The sequence below is a fragment of the Vicugna pacos genome, chromosome 3 (assembly GCF_048564905.1).
Source record: "Vicugna pacos chromosome 3, VicPac4, whole genome shotgun sequence".
NCBI lineage: Eukaryota > Metazoa > Chordata > Mammalia > Artiodactyla > Camelidae > Vicugna > Vicugna pacos.
In genome coordinates, this window is record NC_132989.1 from 97,270,220 (window position 1) to 97,286,133 (window position 15,914).

A 15,914-nucleotide genomic window follows, 5' to 3' on the forward strand; every position below is an offset into this window, starting at 1 on the left:
CCCTGGGGAGGACAGGCTTCCCCTGAACATCTTGGCTTGACATTTGTCCCTTTGACAGGATCATCCCAGTGCATAGGATGCCTACAGGGGATGATAACCAACCCCCACCCTATCCAAGAGTCTGTCTTACCCTGACCTGCAACTCCAATGATCAGAATCACTCTTTTAAGTGATGGTATCAAGACTTTGGTTGAATGTAACCATGTTCCAAATTAAGCCCGTGGCATAAACCTATTGCATTAAGTTCATTAGAACGTATCACATCTGGATTGATCATAGCTCCCCTGGGAAATAGGCTGGTGGGGGTATGGGATGTAAGCACAGGGGCCTTGGGGAGCCAGCAGGCAGCCAGGGACCATGAGGACCCAGGCAAGTGACCGGGGAAGACTTCGGTGTCGGCAGGACCTGGCTAGAGGGAAGAACCCTGGGTTCTGGGACCAGCATTGGCCCCGGGCAGCTGGGTCTCAGCTGCGTCTCTTTGCTCTCCCTGAAAGCAGACGTAGTTTCTCCTCTGATTCTCACGTGCAGAAATGAGTGAGTTAATGAGAGCTGGCGTTTGGAGAGAATTTGACATGGGCCAGGCGCCATGCTACAGCTGGTGGAACAAGCATCACTCCATTTAATCCCCACTACCGCCCTGGAAGTTCATGACCATCAGTCATTCCTCTTGCAGTAAATCTTGCAGTCTTCCACAGATGGGGAAACTGAGGCTTAATTATGTCAGTTGCCCCAAATCTCACTGCTTTTAACAGGTACAGGTGGGACTTAAATCTAGGTAGTTTGACGCAAATAGACATATTCTTAACTTTTACCCAATAAGAATATGAGGGATCTGCTCTCTTTTTTTCTTATTACGATTATTTTCCTTCCTTAGAACAGGCGTCTGGTTTCAAGCTTTGACGAACCTCCCCACTAGACGGTGGAGAATATTTCAAGTTTGGAATTAGGATTTCTCATTACCAACACCATTGGCATTTTGGGTTGGCTAATTCTTTGCTGTGAGTGGCTGTCCTGTGCATTGTAGTATATTTAACAGTATCCCCCACCTCTATCCATGAGATGCCAGTAGCACCGTCCTCCAAGTTGTGACAACCAAAACTGTCCCCGGACATTGCCAGATATTTTCTAGGAAGATGTGGAGAGCAAAACCAACCCCTGTGGAGAACCTCTGGTCTGAAGAAATAGGTAGGACCAGGAAGGGAGGGAGGTATAAGACCAAACTTGCCTCCTGAGGACTCCGCTGAGATCCACTTCAATGGAGTTCTCTGTAGGGTTGCATTCAGTAGAAGGTGGATTTGGCATGAATACACCTTGTGAAATGGGGCTGGTGGCTGCATGCCAGGGCGTGTTTTCTCTTACACTTTCCCCAGCGCATGGTGGAGATAGAGCTGATCCTCCTGTTGGGAGCTGAAGGGCCTTCCCTGCAAGACCTATATTTTACAATCCTTTTGTTTACCACCTTTTCCCCACCTTAGTGCTGGATGAGTAAACAGTTACTTAAGGGACCCGCCTTCCTGCACTATCAGAGTGAGAAGGTCAGTAGATTAGCAAAGAACATCATTCATCCTTTCCCAGCAGCTCCATGCAGACCTAGATTTTTTTTTTTTTAATGAAAGAGGAAAAAGTAAATCTTGCAGAAGGGATGGAAAAGTGTTTGGGCAGTCCTCTCACAGACTCAGAAATTAAGAGAAATTATGGGCTGCATGATCCAGTCTCGCTCTCCGGCACAGAACTGCCCAGCAACTGCCGCTGCTAGTAGGGGTGGGGCTTCCCGCCTTTTGCGCATGTTCTGAGCTGAGAGCTGCTTTCTTTTATCCGGTTTCCCAGCCATTGTCTCTTGGAGAGTTGAGAACTCACAGAGGTTCTCAGAGCCTGGACCTTTTCCATGGCCCAGTGGACACAAAGAGCAAACCATTTATTGCCAGAGCGGTGCCCACACAAACCCCATGAGCTGAAGGTTTGCAACTAACTAAAGCTCAGAACCCTGTTGGCATTTGTGCTAGTCATTCTTGGCAAAGACCTGTTTTTGAACTAAAGAAAAAAGCATACGACTAATTGACAACTCTTCAAAACTCTTGTCAGCAATTGAAATGATTCCTGCCAGGATATGGAAGCACATTTTTATATTTAAAATGTATAAGTAGTATTTTGTGAGATCCTGGGGGTCTTTACTTGTGTGTCCATCCCCTCCATACGCAGTATTGTTAGGGCAGTGGGACTGGAGAGACCACTGACGAGATCCTCCTGATGGGTTGATGTGACCAATTACCTTTTTCGTGAAGGAGTAGAAGTTCTCGGATGAGTTTTGAGCATAGACCTCAGAAAGTCCAAAAAGGCGTTTCATGTTTGAAAAGGCTCAGCCACTGCTGATTGTCCCTCCCCTATTTAAAAGTTCAAGTTAACTTTAATTTTCAGTCAAATCCTTCTCTTTGGGGGCAGATAATATAATTCAGCCTCCTGAGATTAGGAGCAAAAGCAACTCAAAATAAAGCATTTGTCCTATTTTCCTCCATTTTTTAGGTGTTAGATTCAGTAGTCAAATGGTGAAATCAGAATAACCCTAGTGAATTCAGAATTGCTCCCTCATTCATATGGACTTTCAAAAACAATTTTATTCATGCTTTACAGACCATGTTGAATGTGAACTAATACCCCACTTTTTCCAGGAGGATTTTTCCCCCAGGTATTCCTTTGGGCACCTGTACATCCTTCCATGTTCTCTACTTTCAGGAAAGACATCTGTGCTGGTGTCAACCGCCCCTGTGAGACCCTGGGTCTGTCCCACCTGTCGGGAATGTGCCAGCCTCACCGGAGTTGTAACATCAATGAAGACTCTGGACTCCCCCTGGCTTTCACAATTGCCCATGAGCTTGGACACAGGTAAAGGGACCAGGGAACTGAGATCTCCTCGTGTTCATGCATCAGTATCAGTAGAGGGAACGGAAGGTTCCTCTCCTAACAACAGGTTGTCAGGAGAATCAGATTGCACTGTGGCTTGAGAATCACCCTCCTGACTCTTTGCTTCCTCATCTGTAAAGTGTGGGTGGGGAATCACCCACATCAAAGACTCCAGTGTCTTCTCTGCCCCAACCACTTGTATCCTTCTACGTCACAGAATCAAAGAGGCCACTAAAGTTCTATTAGTGAGAATGAGGTGAGCAGAAGCAAAGAGATAAGTGTAACTCAATTGATTAATTCAGGAGTAACAATCCCTATTTCTTTTTTTCAATTGAAGTATAGTTGATTTACAATGTTGGGTTAGTTTCTGGTGTACAGCAAAGTGATTCAGTTATACACACATATATATATCCTTTTTCAGATTCTTTTTCATTATAGGTTATTACAAGTTATTGAATACAGTAAAACCTTGTTGTTTATCGATTCTGTATGTAATAGTTTGTATCTGCTAATCCCAAACTCCCCAATTTATCCGCCCTCCCCCTACTTTTTCTTTTGGTAACCGTAAGTTTGTTTTTTTATGCAATAGTAATAATATTAATATCATTAAGAAAATCACGAACTTTAACATTTTGTGCCCTTCTTTGATGCCAGACACTTTGCATGTGTCCCTTAATCCTCTCAACAACCTTGTGAAGTAGATGCTACTGTTAGCCCTGTTTTGCTTGTATGTATTAAAGGAGAACACTGACTTGAATAAAGAAAAAATGGAAAACTGCTATGAACTTGGAAGTACCATCAAGCAAACACCAGTTAACAGGAGGTCCAAGTTGTCACAAAAATGTGTGAACTGGATTAGATGAATTGAAGGCAAGTTTCAGAAAGTTGAGTAGAGAGATGATGAGGAATCTGAATTCTGTAGATATCAGAGGTTCCCATGGAGGAAAGATCTGAGCTTTGTTAGTGTATAGACTAACCCCAAATAAGAGAACATCATACTAATTAGAAGCTCAGAGTGGGGAGTCATGTAAATGTCTCAACTCTACCCCCTGCCTGTTGGCTAGCCACCAGCCTGGATCTCCTCCGGATCATACTCTGAATGTACAAGCAGAAAAAAAGGTGGGATTGGGAAGCGCCCTGTTGACTGAAGTATTCACAGCCTGGCCTCTCTGGCCTGGGCTTTCTCAACATTTTTCTCAAGTAATATTGGAACTTTTCAAAACACTTCACCTGCACTACAAAACCAGAGTATTGGCTTGAGAATTAGGAAAAGGGAATGCTTATTCAGGCCTTTTCATCAACCAATATAATGATTTTAAATAAGTCCCTTTCTGCACCTGTTTCCTTATCTGTGAAATGACTGGGTTGAACTAGGCAATTTCTTAGGTACTTTGATTTCTTTGAACGTTACCAAAAAGTCCTGAGAGATAAATGTGATATATGATAGTATTTTTAGTTATCAAAAATTCAAATACAGAACAATCAAGTGACTTGCTTATGATTAAATAATAACTGGGGACAGAAGGCTAGATCTTGAAAAGACCAAGCCAGAGTTGTTGGCATGTAGATAAGAATAACTCATTTTGCCAAATTTAATTATGTACAAAAATATAGGTGTCCTCAGTCCTGATGTGTAAAGGGATATATCCCTTGTCGTCTTCAATCAAGTCATTGGTGTCAGCAGCACTTGCTGGCCAAGCAATGTCAAGTAAATATAGACAGGTCACCCTGAGAAATGATTGCTCAAGCCTTCCCAGCAATGGTGTGCCCAAGCGAAAGAAAAGTGGAGAAGACTTGCTTGATAAAAGACATTTTCAAATGCTCCCTGCTTGTGTTCAAAGAATGGATCCTTTATATCCTCAATTCAGCTTGACCTTGTAAAGGGACTCAGAATGGTGCTGAGAAGGTTCTGCCAAATCAACGTTGCCCCAGTTTTTGAGGCAATCATCGGCGTGACTATCCAGACCATGACATATCACCTCTGTGATGAGGACCACCTAAGTAAATAAAGCCAAGGGCAACTATGATCCTCCTTCCAGATTTTGGAAATTCTCCAATAAAGTTGAAAACCTCTTGGTAACATTACTTGAGCACAATTTCCCTGAATACTTGAAAGCAAAGAGTGGTAGATGTCTTAAGTGGTGGATATTTTAACAGACTAGAACTGGGCCACTGCCTCAATCAATTTGATGTTTTGATATGTGTCCTCTAAATATAAGGGATCTGTCCTTTGATTGCTGATGGCTATCTTTGAACACAGAGGTGCAGACAAAGAGGTAGGCAGCATTGTTACTACACCTCCCCTCATTGTTGCAAACCCCTCCACCTTTGGCTGAAGTGACTTCCGGAGGACTTAAAGGGCCAGTGTCCATTTCTCCCCATCTTTACTTTCCTTTTCCCCCTTTTTGGAGCCTGACAGTAAAGACTTAAGACTTCCAGAAACAATTTTAAAACTAAGGAAAATTAGAAAGTGACCACATATGCCTAAGGAAAGACCTGAGAAGAAAAGAGCTGAGAAGACCTTAAGTTTACACTGCAGGTTGATCTTTGACACAGAGATGGCCTACAATAATCAAATAACAAAAACAATAATAAACATCAAACTCTAGGAAAGGGGAGAAATCTAATTTACAGAATCACTATATTGTTAGATTCAAATGTCCAGTTTTCCACACACAAAAAATCACAAGACATATAAAGAAATAGGAAAGTATGGCCCATTCAAAGGAAAAATAAATCAACAGAAATTGTTCCTGAAAAAGATGTGATGACAGATATACTAGACAAAGACTTTAAAACAACTGCCTTAAAGATGCTCAAATAACTAAAGGAATGTGTGGAGAAAGTTGAGAAAACAATGTATGAACAACATGGAAATTTCAATAAAGAGAAACCTAAAAAGAAACCAGAAAGAAATCCAAGAGTGAAAAGTACAATAACTGAAATGAAACGTTCACTAGAGGGATTCAGTGGCAGATTTAAACAGACAGAAAAATTAGCAAACTTGAAGATGGAACAATAAAAATGATCAAGTCTGAAGAACAGAAAGGAAAAAGATTGAAGTTTTAGCCAGTGCAGTAAGGCGAGAAAAGGAAATAAAAGGCATGCAGACAGATTGGCTAGGAAGTGTAAAACTAGCCTTATTTGCAGATAACATAATTACCTATGTAGAATCTACACATGCACAAACTAGAACTAATAAGCTCACAGGATTCAATATAACATACAAAATCAATCATAATTCTATAGACTAGCAATTAACGGGAATGCTGAAATTAAAAATGCAATACCTTTCACACTCACTCAAAAATATGAAATATTTATGTATAAGTATTACATATTATACTTACAAATCTAACAAAACATGGTCAGGACTTGTATGCTGAAAACTGTACAACACTGAGGAAAGAAATCAGAGATGATCTAAATAAATGGAGAGACCTTACTGTGTTCATGAATTGGAAGACTCAGTGTAGTAAAGTTGTAAAATTTTTCTCAAGCAAAAATACAGGTGGAATGATATTTCTATCAAAATTCTAGCAAGATTTTTTTTGATATATAGAAAAAAATATTCTAAAATGTGTATGGAAAGTCAAAGGAACTAAAGGAAAACAATTTGAAAAAGAATAATAAAGTAGGAAAAATCAGTGTATGAGATTTCAAGTTATTTTAGACAGCGTCAGTAATCAAGATTGTGTGGTTTGGGCAGAGAAACACATAGATCAATGGAACAGAACAGAGAATGCAGAAATAGTCCCAAACAAGCATGCCCAACTGATTTTTTGACAAAGGTGCAAAAGCAATTCAGTGGAGGGAAGATTGCCTGCTCAACAAATGGTGCTGGAGGCAAAATTTTTTTTTAAATATGGAAAAGGAACCTCTACCCAAGTCTCACACCATATACAAAAATTATCTCAAAATGGAATACAAACTTAAATGTAAAACATAAAACTGAAAACTTCAGAAAATGAATAGAAGAAAAGTTTTCAGTATCTAGCACTAGGCAAAGAGTTTTTAAACTTGATACCAAAACAATAATCCATAAAGAGAAACATGTAAAAATTGGACTCATCAAAATGTAAAACTTTTGATTTGTTTAAGAGGATAACAAGATATCAAATATAGTCTTGTAGTAACTTATGGTAAAAAAGAATATGAAAACAAATATATGTATGTTCATGTATGACTCAAGCATTGTGCTATCCACCAGGAGTTGACACAACATTGTAAACTGACTATACCTCAATTAAAAAAATATATATATACACATGCAAAAAGAAAGAGGATGAAAATGTAAGCTATAGCATGAGAGAAATATTTGAATAGCGCCCCTCTACTTGCACAAATTTAAACCCACCTGGAACCTCAGAACATAACCTTCTTTGGAAAAAAGGTCTTTGCAGATGTAATTGGTTAAGAATTTCGAGGTGAAATCACCCTAGATTTAGGGTGGGCCCTAAATCCAATGACTGGAGGGAGATATTTTTGGACACACAGAGACACAAAGGGAGGAAGACCATGTAAAGATGGAGGCAGAGGTTAGAATTGCTGCCACAAGTCAAGGAAGCCTGGAGTCACCAGAAGATGAAAGAGGCAGTGAAGATTCTCCCCTGGAGAGAGAGGTGCTTAATGCTGCTGACACCTTCATCTCAGACTTCTGTCCTCTAGGCCTGTGAAAGTATAAAGTTCTGTTACTTTAAGCCACCAAGCTTATGGCAATTTTTATAGCATTTCTAGGAAACTAATATACCTTACATCCAACAAGACTAGTATCTCGAATGTATAAACAACATTCAAAACTCAATAGTAAAAATCCAAACAATACAATTTAAAAAGACATGAAGAGATATTTCACCAGAAAGGATATACAAATGGCAAGCAAGCACATGAAAAGATATTCAACAGCAATCAGGGAAATGCAAATTGAAATCACATGAGATATCACTGCACATCTATCAGAATGACTGAAATTAAAAACAGTGATGACACCAAATGCTGGCAAGGATGCAGGGAGTCTGAATCATTCATACACTGTTGGGGAGAATGTGAAATGGTTTAAGCACTACGGAAAATAGCTTGGCGGTTTTGAAAAAGGAAAGCAGTAGTAAAACCACCATAGAATCCAGCAGCTATGCTCCTAGGCATTCGTCCCGGAGAACTGAAGATTTATGTTCACACAGCAACCTATATGTGAATGTTTATAGACGCTTAATCTTAAGAAACCAAAACTGGAAACAACCCAGGAGTTGTTTTAGCTCAACAGGGTGAATGGTTAAAGAAACTGTGATTGATCCATATCAGGAAATACTTCTCAGCAAGAAAAAGGAACCAACTATTGATACGTGCAATGACCTTGTTGAATCTTCAAACAATTATGCTCTGTGAAAAAAGCCAATCCCAAAAGGTTACATGCTGTAAGATTACATTTACATAGTGTTATTGAAATAACAAAGTTATCAAAGTAAAGAACATATTAGCAGCTGCCAGGGTTTCAGGAGGGGATGTGAGAAGAAAGGAAGTAGGTGTGGCTATAAAGTACAACATGAGGGATGCTTGTGGTGATGAAAATGTCCTGTGCCTTGACTGTATCAACATCGGCTTCCTAGTTGAGATACTGTATTATATTTTTACAAGGTGTTACCACAAGGGGAAGGTAGGTAAAGGGCACATTAGACCTCTGTGTATTATTTCTTACAACATGCATCTGAATCTATAATCATATAATAATATAAATTTAATATATAATCATAATAAATTAAAGTTGGATTTTTAAAAGGGTGCATTGGGCCATGTACAGATGGCCTACATAAAACACAGTCTTTAAATGGCAAAAAAAAAAAGTTCAGTGTCACTGAAAAGAAAAACAAAAGTTGAAGGAAGATATATAAGCTTGAGTCTCAGTGATAGAAAAAATACTTTGATAAGACACAGAACTGAGGAAGACAAGACTTTAGGGGCATCCTTTTGCTCTTAGCAGAAGATGCTTCTCAAGTATTTAGTTCTTTCCTTAGATGTATAGTTCTAACTAGCTGTGGATCAAACTGCAGAAGACTGGGCAGATCAATGAAATGGCCTGCAGCTGCCCAGAAAAAGAAAAATACAATAAGCCACTATCCTAAGAAGATACTCATTATAGTTTAACAACAAAGATACCCCATTATTCATGAAAGCTTGTTTGTTTCATCACTGATGGCGTAAGATATAAAGTAGAAAGTGAAGTTAGCTAACTTGTGCTGTGGCCTAAATTAATCATTTCATTTTTATTCTGAGTAAACGCATTTAACAGTTCCATTTATGAGAACCCTGGATTATATCCAGCATCCACACCTAAGGTCTCATCCCTTATTAGATGAGTTACCAAAAACAAAGATGGGATTCCAGCAGGAAATTTAAAAATCTCTCTTGAGACTTTCAAGTAATGAAAGTATCGTGATAGAGATGAACACTTAAAAGGCAATATCCACCCAACATTTCCCATTATTCTGAATCATGATATTCCATTTATTTCATTTACAAAGCTTTGCCTGTTGCATATACAAAATTGGTATTTCCTCAATGAGTTAGAAAAGCTCACCTTCATACTTTCATGGTTCTGGTTCTTTGCTGGTTCTGCTCCACCACAAAAGGAATAATAAAAGGCAAGGAATATCCCACCAAGTGATACCTTGAAACCCAGGTGATTACTTAGCTTGTTATTTCATGTCTATAATTTCATAAACCCATTTAACAGGATTTTAAAACAAAGACCAAGTAAAGCAGGCTAATCCAGCCACCCAGCGACTTGTTTCAGACAGTAAGCAGCAGCTCCTTACTCCAGACTTCAGGCTCATCCTACCTTCTGGAAGGTAGCTTCCTGGAAACAGGTCTTCCATCCCTATGACCCCATGTGTTTTCCTTGTCTCTCATTATTCATTGACCCACTCATCCCATGTGACAGGCATGCTCCACCCATTTAAAGGAAGTAGATGTGTCCAGAGGGACATTTGTTTAGTTGCATTGCTTTTCTCTCATTAGATGGGAGCCCAGAGGGTTGATAAAGCTGGAGGGGGAAATGCTTTATTGGACTAAAAACCTTATATAGAACAAAATGAGCTTTGGGGCAAACTGATGTATTTCAAGTGTAGGTTTGTAGACACCTGGTATATAGGCTCCAACCATATGGCTTACTGTATTGAAATAGCCAATGCTAGAAAAAACATTCATGGAGATTTTTAGACCTATGTTTGTTTAAGATTTTTCCTAATTATTGAACAGGTGAACTTGTTGAATATTTCATGAACTGGATGAGGCTGGATTTGCAATAGCTTGGGGAAAGCCTGCTCAGAAAAGATAATTTTCATTGAATCAAATTCTTTGTGGGTGGGTGGTAAGAGCTTTGTAGATTAATTGTCTGACTCCTTTGTGAGTTTTGTATTCCTGTGGAAGGTGATCAGAGTCTGTAAGGCAGTTGATAACATCTTAGTGCATTAAAAATAATACAAGAAAACCTCCCAAATACTATTTTCTGCAAGAGTTGCTAATACTGATCAGGAGATTTTACTAAAGTTGGATGTCAGCTTGCCTGTCACAGGGATTGACTTTCACTAGCAAAGTAAAAGGTCATACTTTCCTCTGTTCAGATTTGGAAAGTTGAGCCAACATCTCAAGGCTGTTTAAGTGTCCAATAAGCAGACTCCGGTGGAGAGAGGTCTTGTGGGGAGCTCAGAAGGGGAGCTGAGGACTCAACTTATAAACAGACACTTCTCATTCTGCCTCTTTCCCAAGCACCCCTTGCCATGAGCATCAGTTAAACTCTTTAGAGCCTTTCTAGGACTGCTTCACTTGGACGCCCCCGGCAGTGGGAGGTCCGGGAGCAGACAGAGCAAGACATGGACAAGAGCACTGACTTAGGTGCAGATCTCTGCAGAAGACCTAGTTCTGTCACAAACCAGTTCTGTGACTTTTGACAAATCTCACACTCTCAGCTTCTTCAACTTGAAAAGGAAAATCTGCTAGACAATGATGAAAAACAGCAATAAAAATTTCTGTCATTTATGCAGCTCTTAGATGCCAGGCACCTTGCTGAGTGATTTTCAAATTTTATTCCATTCAGATGAGAATAAATCCCAGGTTTACGATGCCTACTCCGTTTTCTACTCAGTGAAGCTGAGCAGATTTCAGTAACTCACAGATCATTAAGTGGCAGACCTGGAATCCAGATCCAAATCATCTGTCTTCAGATACCCTGCTCTGAACCACTGGACTATAAGGTCTCCCTAATGTCTATTAAAGTCCCTAATGGCGCTCCTATTGAAGGACTCAGAACAATACTAGAAAGCAATCCATCCCCTCCAAGCTTGTGGCTTCCCCTTTCATGCTCTCTTAAATTATGATGAAAAGGGAGAAGGAAGGTTTTGTTCTTTTGTGCCCTGGTTGCTGCAGCAGGAGAAAGAAGGTGGCTGGAGGCAAGATTTGCCTTCCTGACGCTAGACTCATAGAAAGTCAGAGTCCAACTGGGAACTTTCAGCTTTCTGCCAAACAGAGGTTTTTGAATTAGCCACACGGCTCCTAGGGCTGCATGTCTGAAGCAGAGACCTGCCTAAAATGGTTCCTGTGCTTTTTAGATGCAAATGAGTACGCCTCCTCCAACTTCAAAGTCCCACTTTGCGTACAGATGCCTTCTGTACAGAGGTGGCTCTCTGGGGGTTATTCTCACCTTGGAGAAACTATGGTTGTCTTCTTGTTTCACGCCTGCCTCCTTGATATTCTTGGGCTTTGTGCCTCCCTGCAGCTTCGGCATCCAGCATGATGGGAAAGAAAACGACTGCGAGCCTGTGGGCAGGCACCCGTACATCATGTCCCGCCAGCTGCAGTACAACCCCACCCCGCTGACGTGGTCCATGTGCAGCAAGGAGTACATCACCCGCTTCCTGGAGTAAGTCACAGCGTCTCGGGACAGCCTCATTTGGGTCTCTGTAAACCGGCAGGCACTTTGCGTTTTACCTGAGGCCTGGAAAACTCTCGTAACAGTAGGGGTGGATTTCGCTTCTGCTTTCTGATCCTGAGATCTGGTGGGTTCTGGCCTGCAGCCAGAGCCAGGTGAACACCCTTTTTCCCACCCCTACCTTGCTCCTGTCTTAAAGTGGCTCTTTGTGATCTGATTGTGAGTTAAGTCCCTGGGGACTTGCAGAAACAACCAGGACAAGGCAGATGTGGGTTGCCCAACTCCGCTGCAGGTAAGATGATAATTTTCTCATTTTACTGCTTGTACTTCTTAGATCACACCTGAACAAATGGAAATGCATTTCCTTTTAGAGAACTCTCACCTTGGGCCCAGATAGAGATAAAGTTGTCTTGAAGGACGGAGTAAACTAGAGGGATGGAAGTTTCTGTTGAATGAAAGACTAAAGATGGAGGAAATCGTAAGCAACTGCTCTCATTTCTATTAACTTGTTTTCAGCCGAGGCTGGGGATTCTGTCTTGATGACATCCCCCAAAAGAAAGGCTTGAAGTCCAAAGTCATTGCCCCTGGAGTAATCTATGATGTTCACCACCAATGCCAGCTGCAGTATGGCCCCAATGCTACCTTCTGCCAGGAAGTAGAAGTAAGTGTTGGGTATGGCAAAGTGTTGGGTATCTCAGTGCCTCTGGTGAGTATGTGCAGGGCTTGAGATCCAGCGTGCGGAAGGAAGGGCCGGGGAAATATTTGGAAATCCCAAGATCCAGACACAGAAATGGAAACTTTCTATTCATGGCAAGATGTCTATAGGACAGAAGGATGGAAACTGGGGTCATTTACATTCCTTGACCCCACCTCCTTGGTATCCTTTGCAAGTGGGTGGTGGTGTAGGAAATTCTATAGTGATTTTCAGCAATCACAGTGATTCACATCTGCAGACCCCATAACAACCAACTTAATCCCCAAAGTTACTCCTTTTCCTGCATTTCCCCTCTGGTTGAAGAGCACCACCAGATCCCAGGGTAGGATTCATTCTCCCCCCTTATTTTCAACATCCAAATGATAAGCCAGGCCCTGACATTTAACCTCTTACAGAGTGTGTGGCTCTGTCCTGTCACAGTTATTCCCACTGCTGCTGTCCTGATTCAGTCTCCCATTACCTCTCCTAACTGCGGACATAACCTCCTACCTCACCTCTCCCCCATTCACATTGTTGCTCAAGTTGTTTTAAAAAAAATCACAAATCTAACCATGGCTCTGCTCTGCTCTTCCAGTCCTCGCTGACCACAGGATAAAGTCCCAGGTCTTTTGTGTGGCATCCCTTTGTGATCTGGATCTTGAAGGAGTAGATTAGAAGAAATCCACCACCAGCAAAGGGAGATGATAGATAAGCATCTATATCTCAGACTGAGTTTTGAGGGGGAAGGATGCTGGTGGATAACTTTCTCTGCAGAAAATTCTTACCATGGTCCAGCCTCTTGCCAATTTAGAGTTCATATTTATGCTCTTGTGTGGTTTGAGAACCCCATGTCAAAAAATTAACATGAAAATATTTCTGACCTGATCATACCATGGGATGCTCAGTAGAAACAAACGTTTAAGAACTAGCCTGGAGAAACCAACCCTCAGCTAAGGATGCACAAAACTCTAAGAGATAAAGCTTTGTTCAGATGAGTTCAGAATTCAGCACCTAATTAAAAATGTAAAATGGTCTATCTCCTCACAGCTAAGTGAGGAGAGACAATAAACCTTCAAGAGCTTTGAGTAATTGAATTTTTTAGGTAGGGATAATGAAATAACTGCATAAAAGAGGAATTGTATGTGAGAAAAGGAAAAAAAGCAACTACTATAAGTTATATTAAGGTAGATATGAAGAAGGACAGTTACAACCTCTAGAAATGAAACATGTCATCATTGACTTTAAATTCAGTGGGTGGCTTACACAGCAGGCTTGACACAGCTGAAAAGAAAATCAGTCAGCTGAAGTTTAGAGTTGAGAAAATTACCTCCCATCCCACTTGAGTCTCAGACTTGTGTGACAGAGGAGAGGCTGTCCTTTTCCTGATAGAAATCCAGGCTTTTTCAACTTCGATATACAAGAAAATTGAGAGCCAAAACTATGAAAGTAAAGTCGAAACTTGAAGGACAGAATTGGGAGGTCTGTCAACAACAACTATGAGTTGCTAACAGAGAATAGAGGTAATCAGGGAGAGGCAAGATTTATAGAGAGGTAAAAACTGAGAATTTTCTGAAGTAGTTAAAAAAATACCAGATCTTATGGTGAAAGAACATATTGAATCTTGAGTACAGTAGTGGATGGAGTGATGGCAGATGGGTGAATTGGAGAAAGACTAAAATGTGGATGGAAGCAGCAGAGCCATTTCAGATGACGCATAAGAATCCTGCCAACCTTCCCTTGTTCCTCCTGCAGGAGGAGAAATGGGAGGGAATATTCCGTTCACTTCATGGCAGCTAAAACAAACTGGCTATTTTGAGTGATAAGGAAATAAGCTGAGGTTTTCTGGATGGAATGGTGTCCTTTCCTTTGGTGAGCAGGCTCAGGGTACAGCCACCCAGCTATTTGTAATCAGATTGCCTTTCATCACAGTCTAAATTGCCCTCTGATGGCTAATGTCACCAGTTACCTGCCTTAGGGCCATGAGAACTGGGTATTGTGCCACACTCTTAGGAAATGTATCTTATCTTTCATTTTCATATTGCCCTAGCATGGCCTGCAGACCACTGTCTATGAGTGATGACCAAGTCCAAGTTAAGTGTGAGCTAAGGGTTCTTGAATGATGACTTTCCATCACTCTTACTAACAACAGCAGCATTTATTGTGGGTACGTGGGCGAGTGTGTGTCTGTTTTACTATCACTGTAGAAATGCTTTTGTGCAAGCTTGGAAAATACAAAAAAGTGCAATCTCACATTTGTTTTCCAGAACGTTTGCCAGACGCTGTGGTGCTCGGTGAAAGGCTTTTGTCGCTCCAAACTGGACGCCGCTGCAGATGGGACACGATGTGGAGAGAAGAAGGTAATGTGTTAGTGATACATCAGGCTGAGGAAGGAGGTGGTGGGGGTTCGTGTTCTTGGGAATTGCTGGGGGGAAGGCCCCAGAGAGCAGCTGTTTCTGGGTGAATGGAGGTCCTCACACAGTCAGACTTCCCAGAGGAAAGAGTTCTCCTTCCACTCCTCCTTTTGAGCCTTCACTGGAAACAAGTCCTTAAGGAGAGCGGGCTGAGGCCCAGCTCCACACTTCACTTTTGAAACATCTGGCCCATCTTTCCCTGACAAACTTCTGTGGGGTTTGTGGCCAGTAATATCTGCTGAGCTCATTATCAACCTTCATTTTGACCCTTCCCCACCCCCCTCATGTTGAAGATTGGGAGGGCCAAGCCAGCGGCTGCTTCTTCCCAAAGATGTTGAATTTACGCCATGTGTTATCTTCTCTCGCACCATCTGACCTGCCTGCATTTCTTGAAGTTCTGCCCACTTTACTGAGCAGGAAAGGCAGATACCCAAGAACTCAGAGATGTTAGCTATCCTCCAGACTGCCCAAGAACAGAGTAATACGTGCTGCTCAACAGCGTCATTTGGGTTTTGTTGAGGGCCTAGGATGTGTTTAGTGCAGCTTGAGCATGGCATGACCCATCACTGAGATTACAGAACTTGATCAAAATGCATCCTCAGAAATGTTCACCAAATAAAACATAACTCTCAAAAAAAAAAAAAACCCCAAAAATTTTTAAAAAATGCATAGTGACCAGAAATAAGGAGGAAAAGGAGGCCAGCAGATGAAACATGCCCAAATCCCCCAGGAAATGTGGCCATTTCTGAACACCAGCTTGCATTTCTTGTTTCCTTTTTTGCATGTTCACCCTTCTAAACCTGACAGTAGTAGTTGAAGGATTCCCTTAAAGAGGGAGAGAGTGGATTTTTTTTTTCTGAGCCACTGGAAACAATGGATAGAGTTATAGGAAGGCAGAAAATTTTTCTTGACATTAGGAAGAACTTCAACTTCTTAACAACTTGTGTTTTTTGGCAGTGAGTGGACTTTTAGCAGGAGGATGAGTTAT

The 15,914-nt window shown here is 41.2% G+C and overlaps 1 protein-coding gene across 1 annotated transcript in view; it reads left to right on the forward strand.

The window, feature by feature from the left end:
- ADAMTS12 (ADAM metallopeptidase with thrombospondin type 1 motif 12) overlaps window positions 1-15,914 on the forward strand; it is a 288,416-nt gene that overhangs the window by 175,024 nt on the left and 97,478 nt on the right. Inside the window, exons 7-10 of the mRNA XM_015235450.2 lie at window positions 2,731-2,880; window positions 11,669-11,812; window positions 12,338-12,482; window positions 14,780-14,872. Coding sequence (XP_015090936.1) covers window positions 2,731-2,880; window positions 11,669-11,812; window positions 12,338-12,482; window positions 14,780-14,872 — 532 coding nt within the window. The remainder of the gene's footprint in view (window positions 1-2,730; window positions 2,881-11,668; window positions 11,813-12,337; window positions 12,483-14,779; window positions 14,873-15,914) is intronic.